Source organism: Vicia villosa, unplaced genomic scaffold (assembly GCF_029867415.1).
Source record: "Vicia villosa cultivar HV-30 ecotype Madison, WI unplaced genomic scaffold, Vvil1.0 ctg.003248F_1_1, whole genome shotgun sequence".
NCBI lineage: Eukaryota > Viridiplantae > Streptophyta > Magnoliopsida > Fabales > Fabaceae > Vicia > Vicia villosa.
The window spans coordinates 88,615-112,033 of NW_026706149.1; the positions used below are offsets into that span (position 1 = coordinate 88,615).

The following is a 23,419-nucleotide window of genomic DNA, read 5'->3' on the forward strand; positions in this document are numbered from 1 at the left end:
GGACATTTGTGAGGTGTTACGAGAATTATCTTTGCATCCCACAAGAATCATTGCCTAAACCTTTTTAGGCAATAATTTTCATTTGTTACATAAAAAGTGTTGCCAGAAGCAATAAATGTTGTAGTGATGAGTTTCGTCGCTAGATGAAGAATCCATCTATGTTAAAAAATAACAACAAAAGATTTAACCAATCTTAGAAAAATATACAAACAATAACAATAATGTGCCTAATGCACATTCATCAATAACAACATTGTGTCTAATACACATTCAACAACAATAATATATAAAAAAAACAATAACATGACAATTGTGTCTTATATACATTCAGTAACAACATCATATAAACAACAACAAGAACAACAATCTGTCTAACATACATTCAATAACAACAATATTAAACATTCAACAACAACAACACTGAATATCAACAACATCCAACAACAAAAATAGTTCAACAACAACATAAGTGATTGTATAAGAACTTACAACATCAACAACATTCAACAACAACAACATCAACATTCAACAAAAACATTCAAGTTCAAAAACAACAATAACGTAAACGTAAACGTCAACAACAAGAACATAATTGTATCGTACATGCATGATGAATGGTTTACGTAATAGAAATATGGCAAATAAGTAAAAGAGTTTTGTCCTCCTTTCTTTTTCTTCCTACTCTGACTTTCTTTTGTTGTTTTATAAAAGGGGAACTCAATAACCAACCATATCTATATTGATTTTCGTTGATTTGTAAAAGAGAAATCTAAGAACTAACGTTAGTGACGGTGTTGTACGTTAACCAAAGAACGAAAAATTCTGATTGCATGTTTCATTTCGTTAATGAAAATGAAATAATGGGTTCAACTTGCTTTGGATGTTTTAGGGTTGAAAGGTTCCTCAACGATGAAATGAAAAAATGGCAACTGAATAGATAGATTAAATTGTAATTCATGTTTCAGAATAACACATATCACCACGGTTGTTTGAACCAACCGAAGTGATATCTGATCTATTTAATTAAATTTTAAAAAATGTGCCAGTTTATTACCACTCAAAAATTTAAAAATAGTAGTGATTTGTGGAATATTTTCTTCCTCCCTTCCAAAACCCCCAATAAAACAGACTCTTACTGGATTGAAGAACATTAAAAAAATCGTGAGAATCTTGCCTCCATTTTTGATGGTATGGATCTCTTTCACCTAAAGTAGAGTTCTTGGGTTTGAATCCAGTCTTAGATACTCACATAATTAGTCATTTTATTTTAAATTCAAACAAATTTGTTCATATCTAACATATTAAAAGGTAAAAATAACGCTTTTAGGGCATATATGTAACGGGAGGCCAAAATCGTTTGAATATGAAATAGATAATTACTTTTGTAAATAATCTAAAATAGAAGGACCAAAATTATACAAATCTATTTTAATTTTAAAAATATTAACTTAAAGATAATTGAATTCAACAAACAAATATTTGCCACATATATAAAATATGGACACCAATAATTTCTTTACTAACTTATTCCTTTTAAAACTTTAAAAATTATAATTGTTGTATTATATTAACTGGAGATATTGACTCGCACGTTGTGCGGTTAATCTCTCTAATTTGTGTATTTTGTATGTTTTGATAACGATTTTTCTGAATGTGATATTGAGTAGTTTAATTTTGAACATAAATTTACTTTTATCCAAGAATTTAGTTGAATGGACCAATTTTGTTTAGACATGCGCGGACTTGGAACTATAATCTTTAAATTCATTACAAAAAAATGTCCAAGAAGTTTGATTATTATTCAAGTTGAGTTATACTTCAATGTATTATGGTCTCACTTGTAATCATCAATTTATATCTTGTGGTTGCAATATATGAAAGAATCACAATATAAGTTAAATTGTTGGGACATTCTTTATATTGCAAGTTGGTATATTATTATTTTTTAAAAGCAAGAAACAAATTTATTAACCCAAATAACAGGGACTACCCCATCAAAGAAAATTACACTCCTATTGAAATCTAGCTAAGATAAAATAATGGGTTATTGCTGAACTCATAGAAATTACAATTGGCATGCATAATTTTTTCGATAAACGACCATCTCCAAACAAGAGCTTTACAACTCCACACTACTTCTCTTGAGTTCCAAGACGAGTTGTTAAAAATAATCTCACTCCTTCTCAACCAAATGCTCCAAAGGATTGCGAGCAAAATAGTTCCCTCCTTCCCTTTTTTTAAAACTTATTAAAACTTATTATTTTATTATTAATATGACTATGGAAAATTCTTAAAACTTATTATTTTATTTTGTAAGTATTGTATCGTCTAAGGTAAATTTAAATTTAAATATAAATAAATTAGTATAAAATGAAATAATATTATATAATTAAAAGACAATGCATGTTTGCTAGCATATACACTTAATTTTGAGAAAAATATATGGATTAAACGGATAAAGAAGTTATAAATTCAACTCTTTTCTCTTTAGACAAATAAAAATATCTACTAATGTGATCATTAAAAAACATTTACATTTGTAGAATCGAAAAAACTCTATTTTTAAAATCGAAACAAATATTTTATTTGAAATTGAATTTTTAAAATTGAAAAGTTCTACATTTTACCATAGTTAATGGTATGTTTTTAATTACCATAAAATAAATAAATCTGGGTTGACTTGTAGTTATAAATTAGTAGAATATCCGTGCGTTTGCACTGGTAAGTTCATTCGTATCTTAAAATTTATTTGATATGATTTTTAAAATCCTTAAAAATTATAGTTGTTGTATTATAATAATTCTTAGTTATGAAAAATTATACTTTTTTATATCAAAAATTGTTAAGACACTGATAACATTAAGCTGATGTAAAAACCTGACCTCTAATATCTATGATCCGTGTATACATTCATCAGTGTATTAATAGGATCTAAAGAAAAATACTATTAAAACTAAAGAAAAATATAATATTAAAAAATTTAGAAGACTATCAAAACTAACTAAGAAAATAGAAAATATTTTCATCCATTTATCTTCGAGTCTAACAGGTTCCAAACTCTTTTTGAAAATGAAAACGGTTACACCCGTCTTCTCGAAAAATTTGACCAACGTTTCAAAATATTTGAAAATCTTCAAAACTACCGTCTTTTGGAATATAAGTCCAAACTTCACACCATATTTCTGCCACAACAAACCGATGTCGATTTCATCCTTGTTTTCCTCAGTGGTAATTTATTATTGATCAAGTTAAATATATAAAACTAATCACACATAGTTTATTTTTAAAAAATGGTATTTATTACTTTACATGTTTGTTTTGTAAGGATAAATGAAATTCAATTTTAAAATATAATGTTAATTGTAACTTTCAGGAAGAGCTATACTCACAGTGTTGAAACTCGATGATAGAAACTCCTTCAACCTTGAACGTGGAGACACAATAAAACTTCCTGCTGGCACCGTTGCTTACTTGGTTAATCGAGACGACGACGAAGATCTTGGAGTATTAGATCTTGCGATTCCTATAAATAGACCTGGCCAACTTCAGGTAGTATATATAGTCAGTTAATGTTTACATTTTCTTATATCAAATATGGTTTGCGCATTGTTGTAAGAAAAATTGTAGGGATCTCTACCATAACATAACTACAACAATTGCGATTGTATTTATACCTATTTTACTGTAAAGATTTTCTAATGATCTTAAGATTATTTTTTGTCCTTTCAACAGTCTTTCTTATTGTCTGGAAATCAAAACCAACCTTCCATCTTATCTGGGTTCAGCAAGAAAATTCTACAGGCTTCCATCAATGTAAACATAACACACAAAATTTCTTCATTCTTTATGTATCTGTTTGGTTTTTTATATATAAGTTAATATTCACTTTTTCTTTGTATATATTATAAAATTATATAGACCGATTATGAAGAGATAGAGTTCTTTGGGAAGGGCACGAGAAAGAGACACAACAAAGAAGAAGCCTTAGGGATAAGAGGCAGCAGAGTCAAGAAGAGGATGTAATAGCCAAATTATCAAGGCGACAAATTAAATAATTGAGTATAAATGCAAAGTCTAGCTCCAAAAGAAGTTTATCCTCTGAATTTGAACCATTTAACTTAAGAAGTAGCAATCCTATCTATTCCAACAAGTTTGGCAAATTCTTTGAAGTCACTCCAGAGAAAAATCCACAACTTCAGAACTTGGATATACTTGTTAATTCTGTTGAGATTAAGGAGGTATGGTAAAATGATTTTATACTATAGGAAACTAACTATATAACACACCGAGATTTCACTTGATTAAATTTTAATTGTTCTAAATGATTTTATTTTTGCATGTTAAAGTTATATTGGCAAACTTTTGTTATTAAGTTGACTATTTTTATAAGTAACTATTTTTATATAGTCATTAACATGCTTTGTGTATAGAACATATACCAAAAATATTTATTTAGTTTTCTTTAAAAATTAAATTCCAGGGATCTCTATTGTTGCCACACTACAATTTGAGGGCCATAGTAATAGTAACAGATAACGAAGGAAATGGAGATTTTGAACTTGTGGGTCAAAGAAATGAAAACCAACAAGGACAGGGAAAAGAAGACGACGAAGAAGAGGAACAAGGGGAAGAAGAGATAAACAAACAAGTGATAAATTACAAAGCTAAGTTGTCTCAAGGAGATGTTTTTGTAATTCCAGCAGGTCATCCAGTTGCCATAAGAGCTTCCTCAAATCTCAATTTGCTTGGATTCGGTATCAATGCTGAGAACAATCAGAGAAACTTTTTGCAGGTATATCATATTATCACTCATTCACTCTCTCTATATATTCATTTTATGTATGTATTTTAAAAGTCTGGTTCTATTAAATCAAAGAGAAAAAATAATCAATATATTCTTTTTTTCTGGTGATTGAAAAGTTGAAGGCGAGGAGGACAACGTGATTAGCCAGATACATCGATCAGTGAAAGATCTTACATTCGCTGGATCAGCTCAAGAGGTTGATAGACTATTAGGAAATCAAAAACAATCTTACTTTGCAAATGCTCAACCTCAGCAAAGAGAGAGAGGAAGCCATGAAACAAGAGATCGTCTATCTTCAATTTTGGATACTTTTTAATGAGTGAGCAAATAATATGCATGTATGCTATCAAGATATATAGCTCATAGTGAGCAAAGAATAAAACAATTTTTTTGGTAACTATATTTATATTTCCAGTTTTATACTATGAATAAATAAATAAATAAATAAAGAGTATTTTGATGATCCTCTTAACTACCGTGCTTTTTTAGTAATACTCTTTTATACTAGTATGAGTATGTATTATTCAATCAACCATAAATAGTCAATGAAACCCTTAAATTATAATTTTAGTTATAATTTGATAATGCAATTAAAAATGGGCCTGTATATGCCACTATTAGTATTTTTCCATAACTTATTTTGTAAATCCTAAAGAAAAATCACATAGGAAAATTAATAAAAATTAAATAGTATTCCAATAAATATTGTGATACTACGAGCAAACGACAAATGTTATAATAGTATGGGCTTAGACTTCATAACAAAAATATATAATGATTGTTTATTAAAAAAGTCAATAAATAAAAGTACAAGACACTAATAACACTAAAGCTAATGTAAGAACTTGATATCTCATATCTATGATCCGTGAGATACATTCATCAGTGTATTAATAGGATCTAAAGAAAAATGATATTAAAACTAAAGAAAAATATAATATTAAATTTTTTTGAAGACTATCAAAATTAACTAAGAAAAGAAAAAACATTTTCATTGATTTATTTGACATCTTCGAATGTATTAAAGACACTACATATATATATATATATATATATATATATATATATATATATATATATATATATATATATATATATATATATATATATATATATATATATATATAATGCTAATAATGGATAGTCAAGTGAAAGATCCATAACAAAAAAAAATATTAACTCGATAAAATTAAAATAAGACAATAACTAATAAAAATTATAATTCTAATTTATTACCTAAGTTGTTTAGTTACTGATAATTCAAAATACATCATCTTTTAACGTAATAGTCCCTATGCATTAATCTTATTTTATTTGACCATAAAACACTTTATGTACTACTAAACACTTTTTTATTTCATCACAATCCCAAACCCTCTCTAACGACCTATTCCTTAATGGGATAAACGACATATCATAACTTATCCAACATTACACACACCATAAACACCACAATACATGGCCTCTCGATACTTCAGGAAAGCCCTAACCACTGTTAGAACAAGATTTGTTCTGATCAATATTCTTAGTTTTGATGATAACAATGTATATGAATTTTGCTTGAGACAATGTGGTACTCTAATTATATGCAATTTCCATTTCAGGAAATATATAAAGAGTATGCACAAAATCAGCGCAAGAAGCACTAACTCAAAAGGTTCAAGTATGCAACATCAGAACATGCTCTCGCAAGACATCAGAAGATGGTCAAGCAAAATCAGAACATGGCCTATTAAAGCATCAGAAGCACTTGAGATCAGAAGCAGAAGTACTGAAGTTCTCATGGTATCACGCTAGAAGCACTTCAAGGTCAGAAGACAAGAAGATGCTCTGCACCAAGCTGTTTGACTCTGATATATTCAAACGTTGTATCAACAAAGATCAGATCAGAAGCAAGTACAAGATGGCAGGCTACGCTGACTGATAAAAGGAACGTTAGAAGCTATTAAAGGCAACGTCAGTAAAAGCAGGAAAAGCAAGGCTCGAGGTAGTTGACAAAAGAGTGAAACATTAAATGCAATGTTGTACGGATCACGCAACGCATTAAATTCTCCCAACGGTCATCTTCTCAAACGCCTATAAATAGAAGTTCTGATGAGAAGCTGAATACAACACTTTGCGCAAACTTACAGAAATGCTGTCAAATTCAAAAGCTCTCAAACTTCATCTTCAACCTCACTTCATTACTGTTGTAATATCTTAGTGAGATTAAGCTTAAACTTTAAGAGAAATATCACAGTTGTGATTATAGCTTTTAAGAAGCATTGTAATACTCTTGTAAGAATTTGTTTACATTTATTTGTAAAGAACTAGAGGAGATCAAATTGTGATCGGATTCTCTAGAAAGTCTTAGAGGGTATCTAAGCATTGTGTTCCTAGAGTGATCAGGTTGTGATCAGAATACTCTAGAAGACTTAGAGGTTATCTAAGTGGAAAACCATTATAATCAAGTTTGATTAGTGGATTAAATCCTTAGGAGAGGTAAATCACTCCAAGGGGGTGGACTGGAGTAGTTTAGTTAACAACGAACCAGGATAAAAATCATTGTGCAAATTGTTTTTATCTTAAGAATTTTAAAGATACACTTATTCAAACCCCCCTTTCTAAGTGTTTTTCTATCCTTCAATTGGCATCAGAGCGTCGGTTCTAAGGTGCAAGCACTTAACCGTGTTTAAAAAAGATTCAGGAAGAGAAAAACGCTAAGATGGCTGATCCTACTCCTACACCTATATCTACATCTGGCTCTTCTGAGTAGTATAATGGAAATGAAAATAATGGCTACACTAGACCACCAGTATTCGATGGTGAAAACTTTGAATATTGGAAAGATAAACTCGAAAGTTACTTTCTTGGTTTAGATGGTGACTTATGGGATCTTCTGGTGGATGGTTACAAACATCTAGTGAAAGCTAGTGGTGTAAAGCTCTCAAGACAAGAGACGAGTGATGATCAAAAGAAGTTATTCAAAAATCATCACAAATGTAGGACTGTTTTGCTGAATGCTATCTCTCATGCTGAATATGAGAAGATATCTAATAGGGAAACTGCCTATGATATATATGAATCATTGAAAATGACTCATGAAGGAAATGCCCAAGTCAAGGAGACCAAAGCTCTTGCCTTGATCCAGAAATATGAAGCCTTCAAGATGGAGGATGATGAAAACATTGAGAAAATGTTCTCAAGATTTCAAATGCTAACTGCTGGATTAAGAGTTCTTGACAAAGGATACACCAATGGTGACTGCATTCAAGATAGCAAAGAATCTGAATGAAGTCTCTTTGGAAGAGCTGATCAGTGCTTTAAGAAGCCATGAGATAGAGTTGGATGCAAATGAACCTCAGAAGAAAGGTAAGTCTATTTCATTAAAATCAAATTATAAAAAATGTACTAACGCTTTTCAGGCTGAACAAGAAGATTCTGAAGAATCAGAATCAGAAGAAGAAGATGAACTGTCCATGATCTCCAGAAGGGTAAACCAACTCTGGAAGAGCAAGCAAAGGAAGTTCAAGAACTTCAGGAGTTCAAAGAAGCTTGAAAGAGGAGAATCTTCTGGAAGCAGAAGATTTGACAAGAAGGTCATTTGTTACGAGTGCAATGAGCCTGGACACTTTAAGATTGAATGTCCAAAACTTCAGAAGGAGAATCCCAAGAAGAAGTTTCATAAGAAGAAAGGTCTTATGGCAACGTGGGATGATTCAGATTCAGAATCAGAATCAGACTTTGAAGGCGAGCAGGCAAACATTGCATTGATGGCCACTGTTGATGATGGATCAGAATCTACATCAGAATCAGATTCTGACGAGGTATTTTCTGAACTATCTAGAGAAGAGTTAATTTCCAGTTTAACAGAACTTCTGGAACTCAAGGCTCATCTTATTATCAAATACAAAAAGCTGAAAAAGCTATTTGATTCTGAAACTAAGAAGCTGGAAGTGGAAAATTCTGAACTGAAGGAAAAAGTTTTAAAATTATCCAAAAACATTGGATCTCCTTCTGACTCAGAAAAATCCATTCCTAGTCTCAATCATATTCTGAAAGAATATGACTCGAGCTTCAAAAAGTTTTTATCTAGAAGTATTGGCAGAAGCCATCTTGCTTCTATGATATATGGTGTTTCTGGAAACAAAAGGATTGGCGTTGGCTATGAGGGTGATATCCCACACAAATTTGAACTTGTAGATGATTTGAAAATCACATAGAAGCCATTGTATGATCAGTTCAAATATGGCCACTCACAGGATATTAGGCTCACTTCACAAGCCAAAAGCTTTCATGCTATACACACTAAGAAGCATGTGACACAACCTAGAAAATATCATGCTGCTAAACCTAAAGAATATCATGTTGTACCTCCTGTTGTTCATTATGCTAAATCCAAGTTCAATCAGAACTTGAGGAAAACTAACAAGAAAGGACCCAAGAAGTTGTGGGTACCTAAGGAGAATATAATTTCTGTTGCAAATATCCTTGGCAGCAAAGAAGACAAAGCACAACATGTCATGGTACCTGGACTCTGGGTGCTCGTGACACATGACGGGAAGAAGGTCTATGTTCCAAGACCTGGTGCTTAAGTCTGGTGGAGAAGTCAAGTTTGGAGGAGATCATAAGGGCAAGATAATTGGCTCTGGAACCATAAGTATTGGTAACTCTCCTTCCACATCTAATGTACTTCTTGTAGAAGGATTAGCGCATAACTTATTGTCCATAAGTCAATTAAGTTACAATGGTTATGACATAATCTTCAATCAAAAGTCTTGCAAGGCTGTAAGTCAGAAGGATGGCTCAATCCTATTTACAGGCAAGAGAAAGAACAACATTTATAAGATTGATCTTTCTGATCTTGAGAAGCAGAAGCTGACTTGCTTTATGTCTGTTTCTGAAGAGCAATGGGTCTGGCACAGAAGATTAGGCCATACTAGTTTGAGAAAGATTTCTCATATTAACAAACTAAATCTGGTCAGAGGACTCCCAAATCTGAAATACAAATCAGATGCTCTTTGCGAAGCATGTCAGAAGGGCAAGTTCTCCAAACCTGCATTCAAATCTTAGAATGTTGTCTCTTCCTTTAGGCCGTTAGAACTTCCGCACATTGATCTGTTTGGCCCAGTCAAAACAGCATCTGTCAGAGGGAAGAAATATGGATTAGTCATCGTAAATAATTATAGCCGTTGGACATGGATAAATTTCTTAAAACACAAGGATGAGTCTCATTCAGTGTTCTTTGAATTCTACACTCATATTCAATCTAGGAAGGAGTGCAAAATCATAAAGGTCAGAAGTGATCATGGTGGCGAATTTGAGAACAGATTCTTTGAGGAGTTCTTCAAAGAAAATGGTATTGCCCATGATTTCTCTTGCCCTAGGACTCCACAGCAAAATGGAGTTGTAGAGCGAAAGAATAGGACTCTACAAGAAATGGCCAGAACCATGATCAATGAAACCAATATGGCGAAACACTTATGGGCAGAAGCAATAAATATTGCATGTTATATTCATAATAGAATCTCTATAAGACCTATTCTAAATAAGACTCCTTATGAATTGTGGAAGAACAGAAATCCCAACATTTCATATTTTCATCCTTTTGGATGTGTTTGTTTCATTCCGAATACTAAAGATCATCTTGGTAAGTTTGATTCTAAAGCACAAAAGTGTTTCCTTCTTGGATATTTTGAACGCTCTAAAGGCTACAGAGTATACAATACTAAAACATTGGTTGTAGAAGAATCAATCAATATTAGATTTGATGATAAGCTTGGTCTTGAAAAGCCAAAGCAGTTTGAGAATTTTGCAGATATAGATATCTCAATCTCAGAAGCTGAAGAACCAAGAAGCAAAGTATTAGAAGCTGAAGATCTCAGAAGCAAAGGATCAGAAGATCAAGTTGCTGCGTCTTTAGAGAATCTCAGAATTTCTGAAGAGCCAACAGTCAGAAGATCTTCAAGACTAACTTCTGCTCACTCAAAAGATGTCATTCTTGGAAAGAAAGAAGATCCTATCAGAACCAGATCATTCCTGAAGAACAACGTAGAAGGTCAATTAGGTCTTCTTTCTTTGATCGAGCCAACTTCTGTTTATCAAGCTCTAGAAGATTCAGACTGGATAATTGCCATGCAAGAAGAACTAAATCAGTTTACAAGGAATGATGTATGGGATCTGGTTCCTAGACCAAAAGGATTCAACATCATTGGAACCAAGTGGGTCTTCAGAAACAAATTAAGCGAAAAAGGAGAAGTTGTAAGAAACAAAGCCAGACTGGTTGCTCAGAGCTATAGTCAGCAAGAAGGAACTGACTATACAGAAACCTTTGCACCAGTGGCCAGGTTAGAATCTATTTGCTTATTGATTTCTTTTGCCACTCAACACAACATCACTCTATATCATATGGATGTTAAGAGTGCCTTCTTAAATGGTTATATAGATGAGGAAGTCTATGTCCACCAACCTCCCAGTTTTGAAGACTCAAAGTCTCCAGAACATGTTTTCAAACTAAAGAAATCATTGTATGGTTTGAAACAAGCTCCTAGGGCTTGGTATGAAAGATTAAGTTCTTTCCTTCTGAACAATGGTTTCACTAGAGGACAAGTGGATACGACTCTTTTCTGTAAAACATTTAAGAAAGATATTTTAATTTGTCAAATTTATGTTGATTATATTATCTTTGGAACCTCTAATGCTTCACTTGGGAAGGAGTCTTCTAAGTCTATGCAGGCTGAATTCGAGATGAGCATGATGGGAGAACTCAAGTATTTTCTTGGGATTCAAATCAATCAAACTTCTGATGGAACATATGTTCATCAAACGAATTATGTGAAAGAACTTCTGAAGAAGTTTAATCTTTATGAAAGCAAAGAAGCCAAAACTCATATGCATCCAACATGTGTCCTAGGTAAGGATGAGGTAAGTAAGAAGGTTGATCAGAAGTTGTACAGAGGTATGATTGGATCTCTTCTATATCTGACTGCTTCTAGACCTGACATTTTATTCAGTGTTTGTTTGTGTGCAAGATTCCAATCAGATCCTAGAGAATCTCACTTAACAGCTGTTAAGAGAATTTTAAGGTATCTGAAAGGTACTACTAATGTTGGTTTAGTCTATAGAAGATCTAAAGAGTACAACTTAGTAGGATTTTGTGATGCTGACTATGCTGGAGATAGAGTTGAAAGGAAAAGCACTTCTGGAAGTTGTCAATTTCTTGGAAGTCACCTGATCTCCTGGTACAACAAGAAGCAAGCTACCATTGCCCTCTCAACAACAGAAGCAGAATATGTTACTGCTGCTAGTTGTAGCACACAGATGCTCTGGATGAAGAGTCAGTTAGAAGATTATCAGATATATGAGAGTAACATTCCTATCTTCTGTGATAATACTTCTGCTATATGTTTATCTAAGAATCCTATCTTACATTCCAAAGCTAAACATATTGAGATTAAACATCATTTCATTAGGGACTATTTTCAGAAGGGTGTTCTTTCTTTAAAATTTGTGGATACAGACCATCAATGGGCTGATATCTTTACAAAACCCCTTGCTGAAGATAGGTTTAAATTCATTCTGAAGAATATCAGTATGGATTTATGCCCAGAATGAGAAGATGAGAAGTTCTGACGTATGGATAAGCTCTAAAATGTGTTTGGACTATCTTCTTATAAGAAGTTCTGATAGTGATCAATTAGAAGTTCTGATTTTGTTATTACTAATGCTTCATTATCTAAGTTGATTCAGAATCTCTTTTAAAGTAAAACAGCTGTCACCAGTTTTCCAGAAAATGAACACGTGTTCACTCTTTTTGGACAAGCATGCGTACAGTTGAGGAGACGCCGCCCTAGGTAACTGTGCAAATCATTTCAAATTTCACATTATCTCTCCTAACGTCATCTCTCATTAAACACATTTGATTCCATGTTTTCTGTAATCATATTCATTCAAACACGTATTGCATTTCATTTCAAATCCGTCCCTTTATATACTCATCTCCCATTCATTTCATTTTTTTTACATTCTCTCTCTTCATTCATCTCTCTTTTTCTTTTTTCTCATTGTTTGCATAAACCCTAGTTCGTAACCGAATCTCAGTAAATCTCCATGCTTTCTTCATCAAGTTCTTCAATAGAAGAAATGTCTTCTGCTCATCTTGTTCATCACAAACATGGTTAAGCTCCTTTGAAGACATGTTCTATTCTTTCAATTGAACTAGAAGTTTTGTGTGAATCTTCGGTAGATTTTGAAAATCTAAGAATACATGGGTTCAACACTAATGCTGAGACAATGGCACAAGGCTGGTCAAACTACCTTGATAGATTGGTTGGACCAATTTATCTTGCTTTAGTAAAGGATTTATGGGCTCATGCAACGGTTACTCCAACTGCAATCATCTCCTTCGTGTTAGGGCATGAAGTTATGATAATTAAGAAGTTAATCTGAATGTCGTACAATCTCGATGACGAAGAAGGAAGCACAGGTGCTCTTCCTGGTATAGTTGATTGGATAACAGTTAAGAGACAAATATCTAATGTTTGTGGTATTGCATCTCATCAAACTGGTTTGTTGAAGCCGTTCTACAAAGTTTGGGCTGAGATTATTCTAGGATCTCTCTATCATAGAAAGAGATCTTTTACCTCAACTTACATCAATCTGGATCAGAAGTATGTTCTCTTCTGCATTGGAAGAGGGATTGAAGTTAACATCTCAAACATTCTATTTCAAAATTTGAAAACAAATATTGAAGAATCTCGAGATGAAGAACGCAAAAAGTCTCCAGAATTCAAGAGGAATGCTATTCCTTTCGCCAGAATGATTTCAGACATTCTGATTGAAAGTGATTTGTTGGATCCTCTAAGAACTATTGGAACGCCCAAGTTCTTTGGTGTCATTCAAGGACATGTTATGAATGGTTTTGATCTATAAAGGATGCGTTTAATTGAGAAGGTAACTTCTGTTCCAAGAATATTTTCAGATATTCTGACCAGAAGGGTTCTTGTTGAAGGTTTTGCTTCCTTGTTCAAAGAAGAGCTTAACAAGGCTGTTAAGCGTTATTTGGAATCTTCTGTAAAAGTTCAATCTTCTGTTGATCATGCATGGATTCGAGGAAGAGTTCTTCCTTCTTTGGCCGAGTTGCAGCAGAAGGAACAGAAGAAGAAAGAAGCAAGACTGAAGAGAAAAGCTTTAGAAGAAGGTAAGCAAGCTAAGAAGCAGAAGATCTCTTATGATCCTTACAAAGTAAATTCTAAAGAATTCCAACAGAAGCGCATCAAGGATTCTTTTCGTGCTTTAAGAGCTGGCAGTTCCTCTCAGCAAAAGCCTCCTTCTTCTGAACCTCTAAATCCCCTCACCATCCCAAACACTATCCAACCACCTCCTTCTCCTATCATTTTTAATCCCCTACCACTAAATGTTTGTCCCCTAACATCTTCTGATACTCCCTCTTCTTCTACCCTCACCATAGAATCTCCACATACCTTAATCCAATCTTTACCATCCAGAGAATCCAACCCTTATTCTCTTCTTTACCCTGACTATTGCTTCACCTTTAACCCTCCTGAACCCACCATTCCTATTGACTTTGCTTTGTTCAACTTAAAGTTCAGAAATAGGATGGAAATTCTGAGAGCTTCTCATGACTCCAAGCTGGATCATGTTGCTACTCGAGGCTTATGGAATCGCTTTAGGAAGGAGTTTTGGAATGATGCACTGAACATCCAGAGGAGATGTGTTGCTGAAGCATCAGGATCTTCTGGTTACAGCTTAGATCTTAATGATGGTAAGTATTATCATCAAATCAGAAACTGGAGACCTCTTGAGGAAAAGAAGTTCACCGATGAGTTGGAAGATGAACCATGCCTGACTATGGTTGTTTGGAAGCCTCAATATCCGGTTATGACTAGAGACTTCCAATGGTTATTCAACTGGCTAAGGGTGAATCCTTCTGAGGAAGCACCAGATATGGTCATTCCTGAAGTTGTCTACCCTTCAGAAGTTTCTGCTCCCATTCCTCCAAAGAATCTGGTTGAGATTCTTCAAGCTTTGGAGAATGAAGATTCTGAGATCCCTGATCCAGAATATGCTGAAGTTGCTTCTGAATCTGATTCAGATGTTGAGATGGAAGATGCTGAGAATCATCCTTTTGAGAAAAGTCCTGTTCAGGAAAATCAAGGTGATGTTCTCACTCTGGATGCTGCTGCTGGCAATGCTATCCCTCTGAATGATAGCAATGCATCTTCTTCTGCTGAACCCTCTGTTCTGGTGAACGCTATCAAGGCTCTTCAACAGAATCAAGATGTTCTTGCTTCTCGCTTGGATAAGCATGATGTAGCACATGCTGAGTTCAGTGAATTCATTAAGGAGCAGAAAGAAAGCAATGCTGGGATTCATGACCTTCTGGCAAAGATAGTTTCCAAACTAGGCTAATCGTAGTCTCTTGTGTCTTAGTTGTCTCTTTGTTCTTGCATCTGTTTCTGTGCATCTCCTTTTGTATCTTCTGATAATTTTCTGTTGAAATCAGTGAATATTATCTTCTTATCTCATATTGTTTGTTTTTCATCTTGAATCTTTTATGCTTTTTGATGTTATGACAAAAAGGGGGAGAAAATGTGATAAATGATCTGATTTATATTATCAGTTGCTGGGAGTAAGTCTCCACATTTCTAACAGAATTTGCAAATTCTATGTTTGAGATTTTTTGCAGGATTGAAGAAATTCTGAAAAAGCTCAACATGAGAAGCAAAGACATGAGGAAAAGAAATTCTATATAGAAACATACTCATGGAATTTGAAGCAAGCTTAGTGCGGTGAAGCCTCAAGATCAGAAGCAAGAAGGAAGAATGTTCTAATATTCTTGTGGCAGAATATGCTCTAACACATTCTTATTCCTTATATGTTCTGATGCATTTTTATGTGATTTTGATACATATTATATGCTCTGATACATTTTTTGTGCTCTGATACATACTATATGTTCTGATACATATTTTATGTTCTGATTCATTCATGCTCTGACTTTTTTCGTTTAGTTTGTTCTGAAACATTTCAGGATGTAGAGATGCTCTGATGATGCTCTGGTACATTCAACAATGTTCTGATACAATCTAGCATGCAATGATTCAAGAAGAAATTCAAAGCTCTAAAGCTGTCCTATGGAAGCAAGAAGCAGAAGCTCTGAATGTTCTGAAAATCTAAGCATATGTGAACGTCTCAACTGAAATGGAAGATACTAAGGGAAGTCCTCTATTTATAAAATTCTTCCAATATTTATTTCAGGGGGAGATTATTCATCTCAGGGGGAGATTGTTAATCTCAGGGGGAGACATATTCACACACTATGTTTATATGCTTATGCTATAACTGTGTAATTGTCTTTAGCCATCTGATATTCTGATTGCAAATTTATATCATTTATATATATTTTTGTCATCATCAAAAAGGGGGAGATTGTTAGGACAAGATTTGTTCTGATCAATATTCTTAGTTTTGATGATAGCAATGTATATGAATTTTGCTTGAGACAATGTGGTACTCTAATTCTATGCAATTTCCATTTCAGGAAATATATAAAGAGTATGCACAAAATCAGCGCAAGAAGCACTGACTCAGAAGGTTCAAGTATGCAACATCAAAACATGCTCTCGCAAGACATCAGAAGATGGTCAAGCAGAATCAGAACATGGCCTATTGAAGCATCAGAAGAACTTGAGATCAGAAGCAGAAGCACTGAAGTTCTCATGGTATCACGCTAGAAGCACTTCAAGGTCAGAAGACAAGAAGATGCTCTGCACCAAGCTGTTTGACTCTGATATATTCAAACGTTGTATCAACAAAGATCAGATCAGAAGCAAGTACAAGATGGCAGGCTACGCTGACTGACAAAAGGAACGTTAGAAGCTATTAAAGGCAATGTCAGTAAAAGCAGGAAAAGCAAGGCTCGAGGTAGTTGACAAAAGAGGGAAACATTAAATGCAATGTTGTACGGATCACGCAACGCATTAAATGCTCCCAACGGTCATCTTCTCAAACGCCTATAAATAGAAGTTCGGATGAGAAGATGAATACAACACTTTGCACAAACTTACAGAAACGCTGTCAAATTCAAAAGCTCTTAAACTTCATCTTCAACCTCACTTCATTACTGTTGTAATATCTTAGTGAGATTAAGATTAAACTTTAAGAGAAATATCACAGTTGTGATTATAGCTTTTAAGAAGCATTGTAATACTCTTGTAAGAATTTGTTTACATTTATTTGTAAAGAACTAGAGGAGATCAAGTTGTGATCGGATTCTCTAGAAAGTCTTAGAGGGTATCTAAGCATTGTGTTCCTAGAGTGATCATGTTGTGATCAGAATACTCTAGAAGACTTAGAGGTTATCTAAGTAGAAAACCATTGTAATCAAGTGTGATTAGTGGATTAAATCCTCAGGTGAGGTAAATCACTCCAAGGGGGTGGACTGGAGTAGTTTAGTTAACAACGAACCAGGATAAAAATCATTGTGCAAATTGTTTTTATCTTAAGAGTTTTAAAGCTACACTTATTCAAACCCCCCCCCCCCTTTCTAAGTGTTTTTCTATCCTTCAACAACCGTAATGAAGTTTCATTTCTCTGATACATTAAGAGAGAGGACCTCTATATGGTTTTTTTACTTGTACCTTAAGCTTTATTTTGTCTTTAATCATATAATTGAGTCGCATTCTCAACTGCGCATCTTTAAGGATAGAGTTTTGAATCAGTATTTTAGCATGCATAATTATAAATATTAATGTTTGAGTATGAATATTATACTTTAAATCAAGTAGTTGAACTTTTGGAACAAGAACCATCATTAAGATTTATTCAAGTCATGTCAAAAGTAAATTCTCAAAAAAAATCTTTGGAACTTGAATTTTTGAGATTTTGGATGTGTGATTCGAATCACGCAATCCCCTGAGTCGAATCAAACGAGGAAATAAGAACCAGGTATTTGTGTAATCTTTTTATTTGAATCATGACTTACACTATATTCTAATAATGCACTCTGTCATATGTGAATACAAGATCACACTCACAAAGATGTTTTTGATTCATGGCAAACTCAACAAGCAACAAGGTACAAGCAGAAGAACTCAAAGAAAAGCAAGCATTGGTCACCCATAACAGAGCAGGTCGACCTACTATGCATACAGGTCGACTCAACACAAGCAAAATAAGAGGAACTCAGAAAATCAGCAGTCAGGTCGACCTACTCCCAACACAGGTCGACCTAAAATGAAGAAATTTACATATCATTCTGCTAGGTCGACCTACACAACAACTAGGTCGACCTAATCTGAGGAAATGTCACCAAAACGCATCTGAAGTGGATTCTGGTCGACCTACTTCTTTAACAGGTCGACCTAACTGGGAGCAAAATCATTTAAAGTTAATGCAGCTCTATTAGGTCGACCTAAGCACCACAAGAGGTCGACCTAATTGATCAAAAATGCCAAAATTTCTGTTCTTCTCTGCTCCAACTGATAAGCTCTCATATATATTGTCCAAGTTTCAATTATTGAACAGCACACCAACGACTGAAAGATACACAAAGGCTTCTCATCTTCGTTCTTCGTCATCTCCAACACAATTACACATAATCATTCTTGCGTTGAGGGTTAGTGATCGAGTTCGATAACGTCCATGGAACGGAATTGAAGATTCCTAGTGGGTGAAGATTTGTGGGGTTTTTGGTGAATAAAATCCGAGGGTTTTGTCCTCCAAGATAGGTGTTTCTTGGGGCTTTTTATCAAGAGGTTTCATCGAGGATCCATCTGAGTGTGAAGATTGAAGAACAAGGGTTCAAGGCAATTCAAGACACTGCAGAAAAGGGATCAAGTGAAGCTCTTGGATCACCTTGATCTGGCTCAAGATTAAGGGGGAAGAAGATTCAAAGGATCGACAAATTCGGTTTATTGTTTATCGCTTTGTTTTCTTCTTTGTATATATCACTTCATCGTTAATCTCAATTATCTTGTGGTTTTGTCACATATACGACCCTTGCAATAACAGTCCGGAATAGACGCAAGTCGATTCAGAACCGCTTTCGCTTTAGTTCAAAATAATTCCGAAAAACTCTGTGAGATCTATTCACCCCCCCTCTAGATCCTCAGGCTAGCGTCTAACATCATAGCTGCAATCTTGTGATTTGAATCATGACCAACTTGACTCAAATCATAGCTGCAACACCATAAGCCCCGAATATTAATTTAAAAGAATAATCAACGCTTTAGGATGTTACTCAAAACAAAACATGCATACCATCTAAATTTATTGACATACTCGCAGCAGAATTTCAAGTAATAACATAACTTCAATAATCTCTTCAACTGAAATAATTAATGAAAATAACATGATCTAAAAGTATGAACTAAAAACAAATAAAATGCCTTGTTTCTGACGTTACAAATCAGATCAAAGCATAAAATGCCTTGTTCTGTGAAATTCGACAACGCTTGAAAATTGTCCCCATAAATATTTTAGAGGACATTTGTGAGGTGTTACGAGAATTATCTTTGCATCCAACAGGAATCATTGCCTAAACTTTTTTTAGGCAATTATTTTCACATGTTTTATAAAAAAGTGTTGGCAGAAGCAATAAATGTTATAGTGATGAGTTTCGTCGCAAGATGAAGAATCCATATATGTTAAAAAACAACAACAAAAGATTTAACCAATCTTAAACAAAATATACAAACAATAACAATAATGTGTCTAATGCACATTCATTAACAACAACAATGTGTCTAATACACATTTAACAATAACATATAAAAAATAATAACATGACAATTGTGTCTTATATATATTCAGTAACAACATCATATAAACAACAACAAGAACAACAATGTGTCTAGCATACATTCAACAAAAACAATATTAAACATTCAACAACAACAACAACACTGAATATCAACAACATTCAACAACAAAATAAGTTCAACAACAACATAAGTGATTGTATAAGAACTTACAACATCAACAACATTCAACAACAACATCAACATTCAACAACAACATTCAAGTTCAAAAACAACAATAACATAAACATGAACAACAAAAACAACGTAAACACAAACAATAAGAACATAAATGTATCGTACATGCATGATGAATGGTTTACGTAATGGGAATATGAAGAATAAGTAAAATATTTTGTCCTCCTTAATTTGTCTTCCTACTCTCACTTATTTTTGTTGTTTTGTAAAAGGGAAACCCAAGAACGAACCAAAGTTATATCGATTTTAAAAGGGAAACCCAAGAACTAGTTAAAATTATAATTCTAATTTATTATCTAAGTTGTTTACTTACTGATAATTCAAAATATATCATCTTTTAACGTAATAGTCCCTATGCATTAATCTTATTTTATTTGACCATAAAACACTTTATGTACTACTAAATACTTTTTTATTTCATCACAATCCCAAACCCTCTCTAACGACCTATTCCTTAATGGGATAAATGACATATCATAACTTATCCATCATTACGACACCATAGAGCCTCTCAAGTCACGTGAGCTAATTCTTTTTCCACCATAAACACCACAATACATGGCCTCTGGATACTTCAGGCAAGCCCTAACCACCATAATGAAGTTTCATGTCTCTGATACATTAAGAGAGAGGACCTCTATATGGTTTTTATACTTGTATCTTAAGCTTTATTTTGTCTTTAATCTTATAATTGAGTCGCATTCTCAACTGCACATCTTTAAGGATAGAGTCGAAACGTTTACCGAACTTATTCCTTCTTGGGGAGATAGCAACCTCAACCACGTTATCGGAACAACCAAATAACTCGAACAAGATCTTAGCAGAATAATCCTCAGGGAACGGAGAAACATACATAGAAGTAACTTCATCAGACCCAGCGTTCCGATTCCTTCCGCCGAACGGAAAAGTGTCCCATCTTGCCAGAGATCACTTCGAATAAGAAACCTTCGTCTAGCCAACCTTCTGCATAAGGAGCCAAGATAACGAATACCAAGCCCACATAAACCTACAACCCTTCGAACCAGCAGCGCTACTTCGTAGATACCCAATGAACCCATGAAACCGCCAGACACACACAACCACCTCAACAAGGTCCCTGACTCTAAGGTCAGGAGTTTAAACCCAAATCGAAGAGTTGATGTATCCCAACATTCAGAGCTGGCCAAGACCCATCGAAATCACGCAGAGAAACAAAATGGAGAAGAGATTCAGTGATGAACTTAGAAGAAAAAAGAGGAGATCGACGGAGATCCGCGAAGGGAGAAAACCCCAACACCCAAATCGCCAAAAAAGGCTCTCTCTCTCTCTCTCCTCTCTTTAAAAAATACTTCCCTTTTGTTTCTTGTTAACAAGGACCTCTTCATTTGATTTCCATTTTGCAAGTGTTACAATTTTTGCAAAACAATCCTTAAAGAGTTTTCATATTGCTCAATAATCTACACAGATTGTTATATTCTATTACAATATAAATACAATCAATAACTCATACAATGTAGATACATTAAAGTGCATGAACTAATTTCTCAATATTCATAGGAAAACATATATGTCTTCCACCAAAACACCTATTTGCCAATATTTCATTTGCAGCTTCAGTATTATGGGCAAAATCGTAAAAATAATATTCCTTTCGATTTTCACAAGGTTTTCCTCCTTCCACAACACATGAATCTCTAATATTTGTCAAACCTAAACATTAAAAAATGTAAGTGTTACTTAACAACAAAAATTACATGTGACAATGTTTTTACTAGAGAAATTAGTAATTTATTAACTCACCAAATTTTTCAGGGGAATTTTGTATTTTCCTGAACAATTTAAAACTGTCCAAAATAGTGAATAGTGATCCTGAGAGTTTGAATTTAAATTTCAACTCTTGAAGCTTTCTTGGGAGTTTGTTTGTGAAGAGCTTAACTACTTGATTAATAACTTCATTGCAATTTTGAGAATGTGGTGTTTTTATGATAAAACTTGGGATACAACCAATTGGACCAATGCCAATTATCACAAATTTTCTTCCACCTAGATCATAAATTTTCTGAAGAAAAAAAAGTTAGTAAAAAATTGATTTTTTATTAGAAAATATATATGAATCTCATTTTCAATTTTTCTGAAATTTTGGTCTTTTTATAGTTTATTACAACTTAACACTATGAAATATTAAAAATGAGATTCATTGCAATAAAGTTTATCGCATTCATGCATTCGACATTTTTCGGTCCTTAGATCAAAATAAAATAAAAATTAATTTAAATATCATTTGTAATTTATAATAAGCAAAAAAATATTTAACTTAATGTTCTAACAATTTAATATTTAAATGACTGAAAAAGTGCCGAATGTATGAATGCTTCAAATTGATAAATGCGGCGAATATGGTCGGAAATATCATGAGTTATGTTGAAACTTTTTTGTTGTTGTTGTTAATACTAAGTCGTTAAAACAAATTGAAAACTTACTTTTATATTTGAACCAAGTTGGTCCAAAAGGTGATCTGCAAATTCCTCAGGATTAACCATTTGGTTTGGTCGCATTGCTTGTTTAAAATAATTAAGAATGTAATCATTGGCACCAGTTGATAAAAGAAATATAGATTTTGATAAGTAGTTCCTCAATTCTGTTTTGCTTTGAAAGTTTCTTGGAAGATCATTCATCACTGTTGAGGTGAAATATTCAACTTGTTTCTCCAATGACAAGCATTCTCCCTTAAACAAAAACAAAGAAATATATGAATAAAAAATTACAAATGTCCGCAAATTTTAATTTAGCAGACAAAAATCGATATTGTTAGGTTGAATATCAACAAAAGATTCGAACTATACATCTTAGAGTTGTCTATATCCCGTATAGCAGTTATTACCACTTTATCTACAGATTAAAATAAAATACATATTAAGTATTTTCTTTCTTACATTTCTTGATGAATTCAAGATTCCACATGAACCTGACGCATAGTTGATACCCGATACTATTTGATATCTCTCCGTTGATGAGACACCGATGTATGGAGGTGGCATTGGTAAACCTAATTTAATAGCTGAAAAAAATCATCTTAGAAAAAAAATTCTTGCGATCCAAGAAACTATCATGATTAAAAAGTTAATTACAAGAAGTATCATGATAATATTATGAGATACCAATAAGATCTGCAAAGGTTTTGCCATTGCTAAACCTTCCAGTAGAGCAGTTATTAAAATCTATGCCATAAGGGAATCTATTAGCTTTAGAAATTGTATTCAAAATGTTGTTATTTCCAGCATCTACACTTGAGTCACCAAAAACATACAAAGCTGGGACAAGGCTCTTTGTAGAATAACAATTTGCCAACAAAAGTTGGAGACTAATAAGGGACATAACCCAAAAAAGTTTACATGTAAACATGATTTCTTTTTTAATAGAAATATATGAAAATGGTGAATCATATTTGGTCTTATATATGATTATTAAGAATGTTTGTTTTATGTTTTGTGGTCAAATATCTTAGACAACTTTTGTTTAACAATGTTTTTGTTATGTTTTGTTATTATCAAATAATTTAAACAACTTTGTTATAAAAGGTGTATAATGTTTTTGAAAACAAATAACAATGAATCAATTAGGAAGCATATATGGACAA

At 33.4% G+C, this 23,419-nt stretch overlaps 1 protein-coding gene and 1 pseudogene across 1 annotated transcript; one reads left to right on the forward strand and one right to left on the reverse strand.

The window, feature by feature from the left end:
* The first annotated feature begins 2,039 nt into the window (after positions 1 to 2,039).
* Positions 2,040 to 5,188, forward strand: LOC131640631 (vicilin-like; annotated as a pseudogene).
* Positions 5,189 to 21,304: 16,116 nt separating this feature from the next.
* On the reverse strand, positions 21,305 to 23,184 carry LOC131640633 (GDSL esterase/lipase At2g03980-like). The gene is made up of 5 exons (XM_058911011.1): positions 22,941 to 23,184; positions 22,716 to 22,840; positions 22,263 to 22,508; positions 21,583 to 21,841; positions 21,305 to 21,492 (listed from the first exon to the last, which is right to left on the reverse strand). The coding sequence occupies exons 1-5, from the start codon at positions 23,182 to 23,184 to the stop codon at positions 21,305 to 21,307; spliced, it is 1,062 nt and encodes a 353-aa protein (XP_058766994.1).
* Between the last annotated feature and the right edge of the window lie 235 nt (positions 23,185 to 23,419).

Excerpts from the sequence above, each read along its gene's own strand:
- LOC131640633 (XM_058911011.1), bottom strand. The coding sequence starts at position 23,184 with ATGTTTACATGTAAACTTTTTTGGGTTATGTCCCTTATTAGTCTCCAA. Across the intron at positions 22,509-22,715 it reads TCTTGAATTCATCAAGAAAT|GGAGAATGCTTGTCATTGGA; the intron begins GTAAGAAAGAAA and ends TTTTTGTTTAAG. Across the intron at positions 21,493-21,582 it reads AAATTCCCCTGAAAAATTTG|GTTTGACAAATATTAGAGAT; the intron begins GTGAGTTAATAA and ends TTTAATGTTTAG.